General features: G+C 43.9%; 1 protein-coding gene across 1 annotated transcript; it reads left to right on the forward strand.

Moving 5' to 3' along the window:
- Positions 1-4,326: 4,326 nt before the first annotated feature.
- On the forward strand, positions 4,327-15,089 carry LOC109465600 (gamma-glutamyltranspeptidase 1-like). The gene is made up of 12 exons (XM_019762952.1): positions 4,327-4,535; positions 5,477-5,697; positions 6,072-6,267; positions 6,529-6,689; positions 8,412-8,561; positions 8,936-9,072; positions 9,484-9,563; positions 10,533-10,640; positions 11,395-11,504; positions 12,707-12,837; positions 13,499-13,621; positions 14,654-15,089. The coding sequence occupies exons 1-12, from the start codon at positions 4,327-4,329 to the stop codon at positions 14,792-14,794; spliced, it is 1,767 nt and encodes a 588-aa protein (XP_019618511.1). The 3' UTR covers positions 14,795-15,089.
- Positions 15,090-19,476: the final 4,387 nt, after the last annotated feature.

Raw genomic sequence — 19,476 nt, forward strand, 5'->3', positions numbered from 1 at the left:
ATTATGAATATTATGCCTCAGCCATAAACAGACCTACAGAAATTAATCATTCTTGCCTCTCAGTGCAAAATTTACCAAAAAAGTGCCGGTCTGTTTGTCACTTGCTTTTGGCTATACAGGTCCTTATATACTTTTGTTTACTTTCTAAATGAGTTGACATAAATTCGGATTATCAGAGACCCAGAATACTAGTACTACTAAATCAGGCTTCAAGGATGTGTCGCAATGTGTCTCAACAACTGAGGCCACACAGACTTAATTTTATGGATGACATCCTCTGAAGACCCCCAAACTAGTGCGCGCGGGCGAATAAAAAAAATTCCAGCCAAAAATAAAAAATGCTACTTAACCACAGAATACAAAGCTAGTATTGTGAATTTACTGCAATACATAGCGACATATACGACAAGCTGGCACATGCCGGCTTTTTGCGGAATATATGAATTGGCACTGTAGGTATGTACTGAGTGGTGCAGCTTGGCAGCCTGGATGCCCTCCTCCAAAGTTACCACAGGCTCCTTAATGTCACTAGCTACCATGGACTACCCAGGCCTAGAGCCAGGCCAGAGCCTCGGAGGGAGGACGTAATCCTTTTTCTTTTTTTTTTTTGAGATCGAGAACAGGCGAAAATAAATGCGCGCGCGGATGTCATCCATAAAATTAAATCGGTGTGGCCTGATAATGTAAAAGGTGATTTCCACAGATGTACCATTGAAGGTGGACAAGACAGAATCTCTACGGCCAGGGGGCGCACCCGACTTGTATGAATGAATGAATGAATTCGAACTTTATTGCTCGACAATCGTACATGGTACAATGTGTGGCAGTAATACAGCAATACTACAAAACTAAACTATCTTATAACATTTCTTACTACAAACTACTATCTATACAGTATATGAGTTACAATATGGTCATGTACTGATGATATGGTCTCACTTATGAAATAAAGTGTACAGAAACTGGCCTACATAAGCAGATATGGTAGTTGGACATGACAATAATTCATGGAATGTATCGTACTGTGTACCAGATTGGGTGAATTTTGTCTTAGTAGTAATAGTCTGTAACAATGAATGTCTTTCTTTTCTATAGGTGGGACAAGTCATAACAAAGTGAAATTCATCTTCAATATTCTCATTACGTGTGGGACACAGTCTCTGAGTGGCTGGTGTGTTGTGGTGTCGACCTTTTTCGATTTGAAGGCAATGCACGCTGATTCTCAGTTTTGTTATGCTAGTTGCGAACGATTTATTATAAATTGATGTGAGATAATCTTCCATGCCAAAATACTTTTTGATTTTAGAATATGTATGAAGTTTACTAGTGTTTCTAAGTTGTTCTCTCCAGCCAGAAAGAATTGTCTTCAAATCGAAAAAGGTCCACACCACAACACCCCAGCCACTCAGAGACTGTGTCCCACATGTAATGAGAGTATTGTTGTATTACTGCCACACATAGTCACATTGTATGACGCGTTTCTGTCTGACGTGTCAGCTGCGCCCCCTGGCGGCGAGGCGTGAAAAATGAAACCTAAAATTTGTGAAACCGTTCCACAGACGCACTGCCATGACTGCAGAAGACTTGCTTGTGAAATGTAAACCGATGGTAGGGAGTCAATAAATATTGCACCAAAGTATTTGGCCACGTGTTTTTAATTATGAATAAAATATGTGTATATGTGCATTATGATGATAAATGAGAAGCAACGTTGCCACATAATTTAAAATATGGCTCTTATTTGCGAAATCAATGATTAAAATTGTATGATTCGTCAACCACCAGGGTTAACATCATTTGGCGAAGGTATGATGTCGTGGAACTCTAGTTTGTCTATAGGTTAATCCTCTTGTAAAGTCCTTATCAGAAACCCACAGGAGATCCTCCCTTCCGCGAGTCGCTGGCCGCGCTGATGACGTCACCTTTCGTGGCCACGCTACTGACATGGGCGGAGAATTTCACCTTAGTCACGTGATTCTTCTTCCGTAGACCCTCCAGGACGGCCTAGTCGTGAGTGTGGAAAATGAAATGAAAAACTTTTATTGTACATTCATGCCACGATGGGCTAGGTGCAGGTCAAGACTTGACACATAACAAACGTGTGTAGAAAAGTGGACAAAAAGACAAAAAGATACACTACATGACTTAGACATGCATACATACGGAACATACAGGGATACTATACTACTACACTAGGCTAATACAAAGTGTCCTAGTTACTGAGCTAATACAGAGTGGTCAACTTCTTCTCGCTTTTTTGTACAATGGAAAATGTGGGAACAGTTCATGTTTGTGATACAGGGTTTGTCCAGATGCATCAAAAATATAAATTTATCGTTTGCATTTAGGTGTTCAAATGGAAACTTCTCTTTGATATGATTGAAAAGGACAGATCTTTCATTAGCATATAGAAGTACAGTCTAAAATAAAGTGTTCTTCATCTTCTATTCTATTCATGTTACAGTATTGACAGAGTCTATTCTGGAGAGGAATGCGGTTGTGCCTTCCCGTTTCAATGAGTAATTTGTGGCCAAAAATACAAATTCGTGCCCGGAGGCTAATTGCAAATAACAAATATAAAAGGACAATAAAACAGATAAGAGTATATAATAACTAAAATCTGCATGATAAAAGGTAGTTTAAAGCTATAGCTATGTATAAAACTACGTCTAAGGGGTTTGACTTGGCCATGTGTAGTACAATGAGACTGTTGACTGGGGTGGCCATCCCATGTGTAGTACAATGTGACTGTTGGTTGGGGTGACCATGTGTAGTACAATGAGACTGTTGACTGGGGTGGTCATGTGTAGTACAATGAGACTGTTGACTGGGGTGGCCATCCCATGTGTAGTACAATGTGACTGTTGGTTGGGGTGGCCAAGGATTGCATGTTTCTTAAGCTTTGCCGGGTAACCCCTGAACTCTGACACCCATCCAATCCGGCAACCTGGGAGTATTTCTAAATGAGTTGTCTGCACATCGTGAAGAGTAACTATTGTTGGACATAAGCCGGCATTGGGGGGGGGGAGGATTCTAACCTTCAGCCTATCGATGCTGGTGCAGGAAATGCCCAATAGTTGTTTTATCCAAACGTACGAAACTAGAAGTTCGCACCATCGAAAATTAAACTATACTGTATGCTTCACTCAAAGCTGGGATTTAGCCACTCCCATGTCAGAGGTGACACAGTTTTTTTTCATAAACAGCTAAACTGGTTAGACTTCTTTCCATGCCACAATAAGTGATTCCGTGACGGATCGGCGCCGATATACCATCGACACGCCGTCCACTTTGTGCCTCACAGGTGGGAAAATATTCACTGTATCTCTGAGGAAGGTTTGCCGTGGTGCATAGAGAAGTTATTACTCGCAGTGATGTGAGACTTGATATCTTTACGTCTCACCCTAGAGAACGTCCCTAACCGAAGCCAGGTAGTACTCTTTTGCACCAGTGATGAAATAATGGTAGTTAAATGCCTTTCCCAAACAATATCGGGGCCTGCCAGGGATTCGAACCTTGAAGTGTTGATATCTACTCTGATTTGTATCGTTTGCCAGGTTCCTTAATTAAATTCAACCTAGTTTCTGAAACTAAAACGATCATTGCGTTGACTCGGGTTGTAGTTGTGGCGGCAGGAGTACCGATATTTTGTCACGGCCCATGTTTCGGTCGTGCGCTCCTGGCCGTTTGATAGAACATGTCGCAGTGTCGATTGACATCTTAACCCCATTACCTACCTAATGGGACACAGGTGGTCGCCTGTTTATTGTTTAATGAAAAATAGCTTACCAATAGATCTCGAAACAGGTGATATAAGACAGTACTTCTCATGATAACTAAAGGCAACTCTTTTAGATGCAGTTTTCTAACTCTTGAAAGCTAGTTGCAATCATTACATGCACACAAGGGTACTAGTATTAGACAATGAAAAAGTAGGTCAGAGCAAAATGCAGACAATCTCAGCAGGGCAATTAGTCACTTTGTTCTTTTCTACGCCAAACTATTACTTCAGGCCGTGATCATTCTATATTGCATGCCCAAACAGGATTGCTTGATCAGCGATGTTGTGATCACTACTTACATGTAGGTGATACAATTCACAAATTAAGTATCGTTAAGTATGTGGCTTGGCGGCTGGTTTAAAACACACAAACACTCACACACAAACGCACACACACTCACACACACATAGACACACTCGTGCGCACAAACGCACACACACGCACATAGAGGTCCCTACCAGGATCTTTAAACATAATGCGGTAGGTCAGCTGATAGATTTATTTGATATATTGATATATTCAAAAATAGTCCTTCGTTGCAAGCATGGAGTGTGTCACCGTCCGAGGCGTCCTCACAATAACGCTACTAGCGGCTGTGATCCATCTGCTGCTGAAAGGATGGTTCCAACGGCATGACGCGACCGTGGGACGGCCGTGCCTGCGTCCCCAGCCGGCCGGACGGGACCTCACGGGAGGCCCGTATGCACACGGGGCGGTCGCCACTGACGCCCTGGAGTGTTCGGCGATCGGCAGGTACGTGACCTGATTCTATTTATAGTAAACAATGGTTATTGTTCATGTCATACAGTCTTGTGTTTAGAACAACACAGTGGCACTGCAACAATGTAACCATGGCAAACTTGCATCTATCAATGCAAAATGCCTCTAGTTTAGTTAAAAACAAAATAGACATAAACTGAATACACAAAAGAACTTGAAACTTGAAGTCCGTGTTATCTGTTATCTGCAGATCTTAGGGTGGCCGCAAAGACAGTATCAAATTGGTCAGGTAGTATCAATTTCCCAGAGAGGGTCCATTATTCCCGATGATCGTTATACAAGTACGAAAATTAGATTATAATATACACAACACGATCGACATCTAGAATATTATTTCCGAGAAGTATTATAGGCATCATTAATCGTCAGATATTGAGTGAGAAGGTCGTGACACCGTCATTCAGCACTTATCTTTTGGGGTAGAAGTAAGAAAAATAAGGTGGCATTTAAAAACGCCTCGGCGACATAATTCCTTTGTGAGTGTGAGATGTGTTTTAGTTATTGCTGATGGAGGTGGTTTTTAAAGTGAGTGAGTGAGTCAGGCATACGTTTCTCTTGAGGATGTAATAAGCACGCTCTTATTTTAAGACAAGAGGAAATTCTAGCATTTCTTTATAAATTTTGCAAATTACGTCCTGATTTAGCCACAACAGGCCTTTCTGTGATAACCCCTGCATTTACTTCTATTTAAACACGCACTAACCGTACTCTAGCCTGGATCCAAGACTGTTTCCCGGGCTTACTAAAGCCAGCTCCTCTGCTCCAGGAAATGTCAGTTAGTCCCTGAGGGTCCAACCATTGTAGACCGTTATTCTCGTCTTGCTGATTCAGTACAAGACGACCTGTACTTATCCCGTTGCGGTATTGCTACAATGAAGGTCGACATTAATTCAGATTCGTTTTTCACGTTCCAGTGACATCCTGGAAAAAGGCGGTTCTGCCGTGGACGCCGCCATCGCGAGCCTGCTGTGCATCGGGCTGACCAACGCGGACAGTTCCGGGATCGGGGGAGGTCTCTTCATGACAATCTACAACAGGGAGACCCGCACGGCGGAAACCATCAACGCCAGAGCCATGGCGCCTGCTGCGGCCACGGAGAACATGTTCCAATGGAACCACAAGCTGTCCACACTAGGTAGTGTTTATACATCCGTGAATAGTCTCATCAGGTTGGAAAGAGACTGTATCCGCGTCAAAAGGTTTTTAATACGACAACCAGTGGGACTGAATTTGTAATAACAATGACAATGACAGCGAGAATGAAATATTTGTAATACTGCAAAAGCGACACCTAGCTGCTGCAGTGCGAGTCAGAACCTGAGCCATCGCTGCCCTGAAGAGGTTAACAGAGGATAACCGAAACGTCGGATGTACAAACCCACTGGTTGTTGATTAAAGACCCTCCCTAATAGAGGTGCTATTTTCTGTGCTGTCCTGCGTTTTTTTCTTTACCTGTATAAAGCCCCGTACAATTGCCGTGCAATAAAGTTTATCTGTATACGCGTCTAGGCGGTCTTGCCGTCGCTGTACCCGGTGAAATCCTGGCGTTCTGGAGGGCCCACCAGAGACACGGGAAGCTGCCGTGGAGAGACCTGTTCCAGCCGGCCATTCAGCTGGCAGAGGAGGGCGTCTGTATTGGAGGATATTTAGCCGCAACAATAAACGAGAAATCAGTCGATATGAAGAGACCGCAGAGCGGTTTGTGGTAAATATTGAGATTCTTCAGTTCGTGCATGTGCAAGAGAAAGCGTGTGTGTGTGTGTGTGTTTGTTTGTGTGTGTGTGTGTGTGTTTGTTTGTGTGTGTGTGTGTGTGTGTGTGTGTGTGTGTGAGAGAGTACGTGTCTCTGTGTGTACGTTTGTGTGTCAGTTTGTGTGTGTACATGTGCGTCTCTCTCTGTTTCCTACCAATACTATATGTGAAGGATGGAGCCCTGCCATCTTTGATTGTCACGTTTCCTTTCACAGCGACGTATTCTGTGACGAGAACAACAACGTTCTCAGGGAAAACCAGATCATGAAGCGAGCAAAGCTTGCAGAGACGCTCCGTGCGGTTGCTGATGGAGGTGCAGACGTCTTCTACCAGGGCGAGATCGCCAGGAATCTGGTGAAGGACATACGAGACGCAGGTACGCGACGTCATGGTGTTTATTAAGTCTAAACCAATTGTTCACAAGTATGTATCCTTCCCTTCCAGACCCTCTAGATACCTCCGATCGCACATGCTTACCCCCATTAGAGTAAGGACATCAGCCTTCAGCTCTTCTTACATACCAAGGCTGGTCACCATCTGGAATCAGCTGAGTCCTGTCCTCCGTAATATTGGGGTTCAAGCCTCTGAAATGTCCAACATCTTGACATTCAAGCGATCGCTTGTGAGAGCCACGTTTATGAGATTTGACACCCAGTTCAATATCGACGTTCCCTGCTCCTGGTCCACATCTTGTGGGTGTGCCTCATGCACTGCTTTAAGGCCGCATTAGTATCATAATTAGCTTTTTAATCTGTACATAATGACATTTGATAATTTTTGTACATAATCAATTCTCTGTATAACTTTTACCGAATTGTATATTTCATGTCTACTGATTTTTGATGTCTTATGTCTAATGTTTATTGTTTGACTTGGTTCCGTATTGTTTTGTATTATCATTTCAGGTTTGGGAGGACAACTTGTAAAGGCGTTGATACACCTGTTTTGTCCTCCCTTCCACTTGTTTTTTGCATGTGGTGAATTCAAATAAAGAAATAAAGAAATAAAGAAAAGGTATTCACCTGGATGTTTCTAAGTTAACTTCAAACCAGACGTTTAGATACAGGTAGATGACACACTGTGTGCATGCAGCATAGCACACCGATATCCCAAAATGTTCCACGACCTCATACCTTCGCCAAATGTTTACCGTGACGAATGTTGACAAATTAAATGTTTTTTTAAATAATGAAAACAAGATCCTCATTATATTTATATGAAGTATGTCAATCGATCATATTCTCCACCTGATAACAGTCTTATATTATGAAAGAGGGCTATTCTAGAATTAATTTCTGCATAAATTATGCAAACGAGGTCCGAGCTTCCAAATGACACAGGTATGCATTTCCCGGCTGTTACCACTATGAAATTATAGCACATTAGGTCTTCATTTGCATCAATAATATCTGCCAACGTTACTCTTGTTGAGAATTGCATATGTCACAAGTTTTTACAGTCCTATCACCGAAGGTAACAGATTTATAGAATTTCCTCATGAATTATGCAAATTAGATCCTGACTTGTATAATCGTCATTCAATTATGTCAAGCATCACTGAAGTTACATACCAAAAATCAAGACGACACGTCAACCTGTACTTGAGTTATCCTCCAAATGTTTTTCAACAAATGCTCCTGCAGTTCTAGAACAAGCTGTTAGGGGGTCCTAATTCACGTACGTCACTTCTTTCCTACCTTAAAAGCTACCAACCATTCAATATTTGTAACCCTAACATGTCCAAATCACGGAATATAAAACCCGGATGTTCAGCTGCAGTACCATAACAAGCCACCAAGGGGCCCAAAATCTAATCATGCCGAAGTCTCATCAAGACCTACGCGTATACCGACCTACCAAATATCAAGACAATCATCAAAGCCTTCTGGAGCTATCATGTTGACACACGCGTACACACACGCGCTCGCACGCACGCACGCACACACACACGCACACGCACACACGCGCACACACACACACACACACACATTTGTATAATCGTCATTCAATTATGTCGCATACACACACACACACACACACACACATACACACACACAAACACAAACAAAGGTAACAACGCTTTCCACCCAACCTCTAGGCGGTATCATCACAGAGCAGGACCTCCGGGACTACCAGGTGGAAGTGACGCCTCCCCTCAACATCTCCCTGGCGGGAGGTCTGACTGTCTTGTCGCCTCCTCCTCCAGCAGGCGGGGCCGTCTTAAGTCTCATCCTAAACATCTTGGACGGTATTATGGTTTCTTAAAGATTCTTTTGATGTTGTGTTAATGCTGCCAATGTTGAGCAAGCTCGTTAAATACACTTTGACGAAAAGGACAATAATCATCATCTTAACTACAATTTTGTACAAAATATATCTGGTATGGCAATGAAGGTTTAGAACGATAGAGAAATATATTAAGGGACTTTGACAGAATGTTAGAGTAAGGGCTCTTGATTTCTGTTTTTCAGTCTACTACAATACGACATTGACTTCATCTTTAGAATTAGTTATGGCATGCGTAGGATTTGTGTGGGTTTTAACTGTTAACATGATAGAAGAAAACAACCAAAGTGCGACATACAGGCAGTATCACAGCAAGCGTTCTTCCTTCTTGTACAGGTTACCGGTTCAGCCCCGCTAGTGTAGACGGGGTTGATAACCAGATCCTGACCTACCACAGGATTATAGAGGCATTCAAGTTCGCCTACGCCAAGAGAAGTGAACTCGGAGATCCCAACTTTGTGGACATTGATGAGGTGGGTCCACACAGAACGCAGGGTTTGGGTATTGCAGACATTACGTCATAGCTAGATGTTTCCTGATTTTCGGACCTCGAGCTTATCGTGAAGCTAATACGTATAGTTCGATTTGAAGTATTGAATAATAACATTATCTTCCTTTCCAAATGCCAGAGTTTGTCGATGTTAAAGTGACAGGTTGCACACTGTGCGGATTGCTTTATTCAGACTGGCTGTAACATGGTACTATTGGTAAAGATTGAAGGGATATTTATCAATGATGAACTTGAGCTATAATCCACAATTGAATAATGGAGCATGAAGATTTAGATAGCCAGGCCTCAGTGTTATTGCTACCTTACAAGTTACATTTCATGCATACCTCGAGAACTGACTCTGGGTAGCTGATTTTTGTTGTTCTCTGAAAAGCTGACCAGAAACATGACGTCAGACGATTATGCAGAATCTCTCCGTCGGCGAATCACCGACGGCACGACGCACGACTACAGGTGGGTAACAATGTCGCCTGGTCACACCACGTCTCTAACAGCCATTAAAGCTTGATGGACAAGACTCATAATCCATCGACATCTACTTCATTTTTAATGACAACACTTGGCAGCTGTGAGTTATTGATTAACCACTGAATTCGTGAACTCTTATATATGATGTACACTTTCAGTGGCGATTGCTCACAATAGCATATTATTATGTTTACCGAAGGAAAACATATTGTTTTTGCTCAGTTTCTTCTTCCTCCTGCTCTCCAAACAGTGACCTCTGACCTGAACCAATGTTGGGTCTGTCACCATGGTAACTATAATGTTGTAATTTCATAGCCTGATCCGATCGGCCCCTGAAAGCGAAACATTGTCCGATAATAGCTTCATCAGGTTGGTATAGGGTTTTCTTTTACACAACCAAATACTCCTACCTTGCTTACGTTTCGGTGTCTATCAGACACCTTCCTCAGAGCTTCTGACTGGAGTACTGCTTCTCGCCGCTGTATGTAGCCGATGTAGGTGGCGCTTTTGCGGCGAGAACACTATCACAAACATGGCCTCGTCTCGGTTCATCACGGGAGTGGACTGCTTCTTTAATCCATCGGATTGTTCTGTTGTCTTCTCTGTCCATGACCTTGGCCTACACCAGGAATTTGACAGTACCATCCCCCTTTCGTACCAGGAGAGTGTCCAGAAAGGGTAGTGTGCAGTTCTGTTCCTCCTCCTGTGTGAACTGTATGCTACCATGTTTGGGATTGTGTTCCCGCCGCAAAAGCTGAGAAGCAGAACTCCAGTCAGAAGCTGTGACAAAGTGTCTGAGAGACACCGAAACGTAAGCAATATTTGGTTGTGTAACAGAAAACCCTTATACCCTAGTAAGACATTGTGTAACACAGGCTAGGGGGCCAAATCAAGCCATGTTATTGGGAGATTGCGTCATGCAAGCTACGGTACCGGTGTGTCCTGTCCCTGCAGGTATTACGACCCGTCTTTTGTCCTGCCTGAAGACAGCGGGACGTCACACGTGTCTGTTCTAGGGCCAAATGGCGACGCCGTGTCGGTTACCAGCACCGTTAACCTGTGGTGAGTCCTTAATCAATATTATCATATAGCCAGAGGACGCCGACCAATCAGAACGCTCCATTTTGCCATTGGTTATCAGGCCGCAACCTCAAAAGTGGTCGATTATTTGAATAACCGATCACTTTTTGGACCGTACCATTATACAGAGGACCGGACATATTTTTTGACACCAGGCCGCAGACGATCTGTTTTTCTGTCCACGCCATCATGTTTCACGTAACAATAGAATGTGAGAGTTTTTCGGCAATGGATAACAAAGCACCTCAGCCCACGTAGAATATATATCGCAGGCGGATCTGGAGGCCTGTCAGTTCGATAGGCTATGTGATAATAACGTTAATGCCCCGCCTTATCCTCGGTATGTATGGTGAGATCATCTCTGGGCAGGTGCGATAACCACCTCTTAAACCACCTTGTTCACTACGCTCACTTGGTGGTTTATTCGGTGTTGATCGCACCTAACCATAGATTATCTCACCATATACACCTTTAATTATAAAGTCAACATTACCCGACTGGCATTTACTACCATTGGTAAATCCAAGTTCTCGTGCAGAACATTTTGACTCATTTAGCGGCAATAATAGTGTATGTATGCCTATATTGTGACAATTCTAGGATGGAGCCAAATCTAACAATGGCGTCGGTAAGTGAGCTAGAAGATGTTCATACGAATCAATTATGAAAATGTATCTGAAAGTGTTCACGTGTCTCTCATCATGTACTTAGCAAACTCTGATGCATCATCTAACAGTTTAGGCTCCAAGTTACGGTCCGCTTCGACAGGGGTGATACTCAACAACCTGATGGACGATTTCTCCTCCCCCAACCTCACCAACTTTTTCGGAGTTCCTCCTTCCCCTGGTGAGTACTGTTGCGTAGGTTTTTCTTATGATCCACAGAATCAGACAATATTTTGGCTTGCTACGACACTGCAATTTGTTACGTAGATTTGCAAACATGACGGAGATGCCATGAATATCTCGTATATAACTAGAAAAGTAGGTGAGGCAAAATCGCACTCTTTACGAGAAAGGTAAAATGTTATGATACATATTTAAAGCATGAAATGAAACGCAGAAAGATCTTAACGGTCTTCCTAATCAAGCAGTAGTCTCATTGTACTACACATGGCCACCCCAGCCAACAGTCTCATTGTACTACACATGACCACCCCAGCCAACAGTCTCATTGCACTACACATGGCCACCCCAACCAACAGTCTCATTGCACTACACATGACCACCCCCGCCAACAGTCTCATTGCACTACACATGGCCACCCCAACCAACAGTCTCATTGTACCATACATGGCCACCCCAGCCAACAGTCTCATTGCACTACACATGGCCACCCCAGCCAACAGTCTCATTGTACTACACATGGCCACCCCAGCCAACAGTCTCATTGTACTACATATGGCCACCCCAGCCAACAATATCATTGTACCACACATGGCCACCCCAGCCAACAGTCTTATTGTACTACACATGGCCACCCCAGCCAACAGTCTCATTGTACTACACATGGCCACCCCAGCCAACAGTCTCATTGTACTACACATGGCCACCCCAGCCAACAGTTTCGTTGTACTACACATAGCCACCCCAACCAACAGTCTCATTGTACTACACATAGCCACCCCAGCCAACAGTCTCATTGTACTACACATGGCCACCCCAACCAACAGTCTTATTGTACTACACATAGCCACCCCAACCAACAGTCTCATTGTACTACACATGACCGCCCCAGCCAACAGTCTCATTGTACTACACATAGCCACCCCAACCAACAGTCTCATTGTACTACACACGGTCATCCCACCCAACAGTCTCATTGTACTACACATGGCCACCCCAGCCGACAGTCTCATTGTACTACACATGGTCACCCCAGCCGACAGTCTCATTGTACTACACATGGACACCGCAACCAACAGTCTCTCGCAACAAACAACTCTCACAATTCTCATTGTACTGTACATGTTCAACATCTAATGAGTGTCTTGTTCTTATCCCTCGTAGCCCAAGGGCTTTACTCTGTACCGAAACTTTTTCTGCCAGCTAACTTCATCAGACCCGGGAAACGGCCCGTGTCGTCCATGACCCCGACCGTGGTGGTGGATGGGAACGGTGACGTCAGACTGGTGACGGGAGCGTCCGGCGGCACAAAGATCACCACGGCAACGGCTTACGTAAGGCAAACGTCATCATACACCTCGTCCAATCAACCTCTTCGAAAGTCAGATTCGAATATTCTTGATCCGACAAATTCTTCCCAAGCTTACGTGACCCAAAACATCTGGAGTTTTGCCATTGACAAACGCATAATTAGTGACATCAGATTTTATCAGTCCCCTGATCGGGCGTCTTTAGCAGTTTTGACTTCAGGACTTGTATTACCCACTCTCGCCGCACAAGTCATCTATTCTGTGTGATTGGAGATGCTAAATTCCTGGTGCGCATGCTCAAGTTATCATTTTTGTAAAGTGACCTTTTCAAAGTGTACAGCGGCCGAGCTTACTAGCACTACAGCCTGCTGTGCAGGCTTCCGAGCAGGTGCGCGTTTTAATACAGGGTTTTTTCCCGGCCATGCTACAACCTAGCTTTTGGCTCAGGTACCTGAGAAAAAAGTATTTTGATCCCTGGACTTTGTATCATTAGACCAATCCCGAATGTCCATCACAATTAGAAGTTCAACCAATGAGAGAAGGGAAATTACCGGTTCGACCAATGAGAGGGTGACTGCATGTCCGTCAAATATTTGTATTCCTATGTTTTGACGGAAGTGGGCGGGGCTTCAGGATCAGTCTATTCGGTATCGTGACGTATCATAACGGTCTCGTGATCTCCCAGGTCCTGATGCAGCACCTGTGGTTCGGGCTGGACCTCGGGCCTGCCGTGGAGACACCCCGGCTGCACCACCAGCTCCTACCTGATCTCCTGTTTACTGAAAAAACTAGACCGTTCAAGCCAGAGGTGAGTATAATAGCACACTGTATTCTCCTAGCACACGTTTAGTTTATTTATTTCACCGGAAAATGCACCCCCGACATAAAATTAAACAATATTACAACATATGATCGTGAGAAACAAAAATACTAGTAAACTAAAATAGATAAACCTTCACTAAGTATAAGTAGACGTCACCGGTAATTCATAATGAAAGAATATCAAGATCAAGATTTAGTAGAACAGCAAAGTGTGTTTATCCAGACGTCAAGTAATAACAGTAACAATAAGTCAAAACACCACATCAACCTAAATTTAAAGTACCTATCTATGTGCAGCATAGTGTCAGGCAGTTCAATTTAGGCGCCAAAATGTGACACTGATGAAAAATTTATTACAGATCATAGAAATAGACCTACAAGTCAATCATGTCAGATAAACAAAATATATTGTCAAAATATGCCCCAGGATGGGTTATTTAGTACCTTAACGTATATGAATGAATGAATGAATGAATGAATGAATGAATGAATGATACTTTATTTCCGTGTCGTGCGCTATCCCGCGCCCAGCCCGTGTGGGCTTATACGACACCGATTCAATAAGTTATACATAAACAAAAGACGATCAAAGGAACAGATAACAGAATCCAAACAAAATATGAACGCAAATAAAGGTAAGCTAGTATTGACTGTACTTTATATTCTAATGAAAGATTTGTCCTTTTTAATCATATCAAAGAGAAGTTCCCATACTTTGAACACCTAAATGCAAACGATAAATTTATATTTTTGATGCGTCTAGACAAACCCTGTATCACAAACATGATCTTTTCCCACATTTTCCATTGTACAAAAAAGCGAGAAGAAGTTGACCACTCTGCATTATCTCAGTAACTAGAACACTTTGTATTAGCCTAGTGTAGTCAAGTAGTGTATCTTTTTGTCTCCACTTTTCTACATACGTTGTGTGTCCGTTAAGTCTTGACCTGCACCTAGCCCGTCGTGGCATGAATGTACAATAAAGGTTTTTCATCTCATTTTCCGCACTCACGACCAGGCCGTCCTGGAGGGTCTACAGAAGAAGAATCACGTGACTGACGTGATATCCTCCGCCTGCGTCAATAGCGTGGCCAGGAAAGGTGGCGTCATCAGCGCGGCCAGCGACTCGCGGAAGGGAGGATTTCCTGTGGGGTTCTGATACGAGCAACAAGCAAGATGCATATGTTCTATTACTTTTGTAGCTCACTTGCGTCCAGATTTTGGACGAACCCAGGTTATTTCTTCTTTGCAGTTTTGCACGTAGTGGTTGCTTCAGCAGCCATTCCGCTGACGCAAACACAGTTTGAGGTTCCACACAGTTCTCCCAACGTGAGCGCTTGCATTTGTTTGTTGGTCTGGTGTTGCTGTCTTTGTTCGGTTGTTGCTATCAACTAGCCTGTTAAAGATTGAACCGATACATGTACCTACTATAACTTGCCATACCCTGCCAAATACGACTACATTACTGTTACTCTTCATTTTGTGGTGTATAATGTTTATGCGTTACATTATCTATCATTGCCATTTCTGTGAAATCCTTAAAACATCTACTGTTAGTTTGTGTAACATTACGTAGTGCTACAATCTGCGTAAAAAGTGTGCTTCATTGCGTGTTATCTGCTAAGTCGTGATGGTATTGAAAACTGTTTTATTGTGCCGTTCTACAAACAACCAGCAGAATTATGAAGATACCCGTTCTCAATACACATGCTGCAAACTAAAGTAATGGCAGTCCTACGAAAATTTCTCTTTGTAATGTATAAGCGCTTTATACCGACGAACAATGGGTGTGAAGTACGCGTTTTCGCCCATCGTGTGCCATCGGATCAGTGGTAATTGGGTACTCTACAAGTGAAAGAACCGCGTCCGTGGGCCTTGATAAATTATTCATAAGTCGGTCGCCGCTAGAAATTTACTGGATGGCATTCAGTGACGACCCCCCCCCCCGTCTAGATAGGGTTAAACCACCAGGTGACGTTAGTTCGCGTAAGCACATGTTTGACTCAGCCTCATACCTACACCTCTTACCTCCATCAATATCCTTTTCTTCCTTCCTTCCTTCTTTCTTTCCTACCTTCCTTCCTTCCTTCCTTCCTTCCTTCCTTCCTTCCTTCCTTCCGGACGACAACCACGGATCACCTGCGCACGAGGCACCCACACATCGGACTAGCACTGCTAGGGGACTTCAACCACCTGAATATTCGGGACGTCCTGCTGGACAGAGATCTTTCCCAAGTAGTTCAGGGCCATACCAGAGGTAATGCCACCCTTGACCTGATCATATCTAACATGAAGTCGTTCTACCAGACACCTGAGATCCTCCCACCAATTGGACTAAGTGATCATTTCTGCATTCTGTGGCAACCCAGAAGTAAACTGAAAAACAACCTGTGTACGAAACACGTCACCCGGCCTATCCGTGAACCCAACCTGAGCGCGTTCGGTAAATGGATTACTTCCCACTCCTGGGATGAAGTGTACAATGCTCCAACCACACCCTGACCAGCGCAGTGGGCAAGTTCTTCCCGTCAAAAACGGTCAAGCTGCACCCAAACGACAAACCCTGGATATCTCCACGTATAAAACAGCTCATTACACAGCGGTAGAGGAGCTTTCAATCCGGGTGCTCGACAACACTGACGAAGTTCTACAGAAACAAAGTAGCACGGGAAATCAGGAAAGCAAAAAAACAGTTCTACAACGTCAACGTTGACAACAACCTTAACAGCAACCCCAAGTCCTGGCACCACAAGATCAAGGTCATGTGCAACACGACTAAGAAAGCCTGCCATATCCAAGTACCAGGTATTGACCACAACAACTACAGTGCCATAGCAAACGCGATCAATGTCAAGATCCCCAGTATATCACAGTCCCTCCCACCATTGGACACGTCTATGCTTCCAGCCTTCCTACCGGCACATCCTACTCCTACCATCCACGTGTGGGACGCATACACAAACTCAAATCCACGAACTGTAACAAGAGCCCTGGACCTGACGGCGTCCCGGCCCTGATTCTGAAGGAATTTGCATGCGAGATCAGCGGGCCTTTCTGTGAACTGATGAAATCGTCCTTCAGAGAAGGAATCGTCCCTCGCCAATGGAAAGAAGCAAATGTTATTCCCCTTCCCAAAACCTCACCACCTGATATAAACGAGTTAAGACCGATTTCTCTCACTGCACAGCTCGCCAAACACTGTGAACGCTTCGCCGCACACTGGATTATGCAGGACATATCCACCAACCTGGACCCCAGACAGTTCGGATGCAGAAATAACAGATCGACCACTCATGCCCTGATCAGCATGCTTGACTTTCTCTACAGATCATCGCCAGTTCCTAACACCATCAGTACGCTCATTACAACTGACTTCTCTAAAGCGTTCGACTTGGCCGACCATACCACCGCAGTGAAGTGCCTGATTGATTTAGGAGTGCGACCATCCCTCCTTCCATGGATCTGTAGCTTTATGTCCAACAGACGACAGCGTGTGCGCTACCATGGCCAAGTTTCGGACTGGCAACATCTGTCTTGTGGTGTAGCACAGGGAACCATCCTGGGTCCTATTATTTTCCTTGCACTGATCAACAGTGCACTCAGGGAGCTAAGCAACAGGTGGAAATATGAACCTCACCCAAGTCAGATTCCTCCACCAACAGTGTTCACTACAAACCTCCCTTGACAACCTTAGCACCTGGGTCAGAGAACACAAAATGAAGATGAACTCCCGAAAGTGCAAAGCACTCCACATCTGCTTTGCGAGGACCCCACCCACCCCTGAACCACTCCTCATTGATGGACAAACACTTGAGACAGTTGTTCACATCAAAGTCCTGGGAGTGACAATACAGAGTGACCTCAAATGGGACATACAAGTAGACAACATGATCAGCGCTTCAAACAGAAAACTGTTCCTGTTACGCCGACTGAAGAGGTTTGGAGTCACTACACAAGACCTCACAACCGTCTACATCCACCCTACATCGTGTACATCAGACCCACTATGGAATACGCGGCACCGGTGTGGCACCCGGCCCTGGCCTGTACACACAGTCTGCAAGGCTAGAACGACAAAGGCTAGAACGACAACAGAAACGAGCATGCAGAATCATCCAGGGCACACAGTTCACAGACTACACCTCAGCACTGTCTACACTGAACCTTGACCCCTTGGCAGAACGACGTACCCACCTATGCCTCACCTTCGCCAAGAAACTCCTCAACTCTGAATTCAGTGACTGGTTACCCCCACCCCGTAAACAGATATCCGGCAGAAACACACGCAGTGCTAACAAACTGGACACTCCCATCTGTAGAACAACTCGACACAAAAACTCTGCGATTCCTTACATGACAAACTTGCTGAACAAACACTTTAACTGACAATCTGTAAATACCGACGTGACCTCATGAATTGTATTATATATAGAAGACTATACAAGTTTTATCACACTTATATTTATTGATTTTAAACCGAATTTGATTCATTGTCTATTTTAACTCCTTAGCGTTTTTAATCTATTTCATTGTAAATGCCTGTCAATTCAGACTAATTGTCTGCAAGAAGGTGTGTGAATAAAGTTTCAAAGTTTCAAGTTTCAAGTTCCTTTATATACCCATTGCTTCCGTGCCGTATTAGGCCACACCGACTTAACTTTATGGATGACATCCTCTGAATACCCCCCAATTAGTGCGAGCGGGCGAAAAAAAAAATTCCGGCCAAAAATAAAAATGCTACTTAACTACAGGAATACAAAGCTGGTATTGTGAATTTGCGGCAGTACATAGCGACGACAGGCTGGCACATGCTGGCTTTTTGTGGAATTTATGAATCGGCACTGTACGTATGTACTGAGTTCTAGAGTCGTGGAGCTTCGGAAGCCTAGGTGCCATCTTCTAGAGTTACCACATCCGAATTGTCACTAACTATGGAGTACCCAGGCCTAGAGACAGGCCAGAGCCTCGGAGGACGTGATTTTTTTTTGAGAACAGGCGAAAATCAATGCGCGCGCGGATGTCATCCATAAAATTAAACCTTACTGTCGGCTGAAATTACGTGAGCTAAAAGTAAGATGTGTTTTTGTGCCGTAAGCACATATACACTTATTAATGCACACTACTCAGATTATAATGCGGAACGTAATGTGAAACACGGAACAAAGAACAAAGATTGTGTTTTCTTATTACCTCCATGAAAAAAGGAGGTATTGTTTTTGGCGTGTCTGTCTGTGTGTGTGTGTGTCTGTCCGTGTGTGTGTGTGTGTGTGTGTTTGTGTGTGTGTTTCCGCACATTTGTAGTCAGCATAACTTCATAACGCCTTTATGGATTGTGATGATATTTGGTATGATGGTAAGTCTCATGAAGACAAAGGTCAAGGTCAAATATGGGCCTCCTGGTAGATGACCTTGGTACTGCAGCAGAACTTCCGGTTTTTGTATCTTTTGTCCTGAACATGCTATTCATTTCATCATTAGTCCTCTTGCTATGGTCTTGACTTTTTGGTGACAGATACGAGGGGTGTTCAAAAAGTTCTCGGCCTCACCTAGAAAACGTCATGGCAGTAAAATTTTTCTTACACTATTTTTTAATATAGTCCTCTCTAACTGCAATGCACTTGGTCCAGTGATGTTCCAGTTTTGTTTTCCCCTTGTGGAATAAGGTTGCATCGGGACCCCCCAGATTGGCCTCTACCGCATAGATGACGTCATCATTACCATCAAAACGTTGACCACGTAAGTGGAACTTGAGTTTAGGAAACAGGTAGAAGCCCGAGGGTGCTAGGTCAGGTGAATTGGAAGGGTGGGGTTAGACTGCAAACCCAAATTCGTTTGCTGCTG

The sequence above is a fragment of the Branchiostoma belcheri genome, unplaced genomic scaffold, assembly GCF_001625305.1.
Source record: "Branchiostoma belcheri isolate BF01 breed outbred unplaced genomic scaffold, Haploidv18h27 scaffold153, whole genome shotgun sequence".
In the NCBI taxonomy this organism is placed as follows: Eukaryota; Metazoa; Chordata; class Leptocardii; order Amphioxiformes; family Branchiostomatidae; genus Branchiostoma; species Branchiostoma belcheri.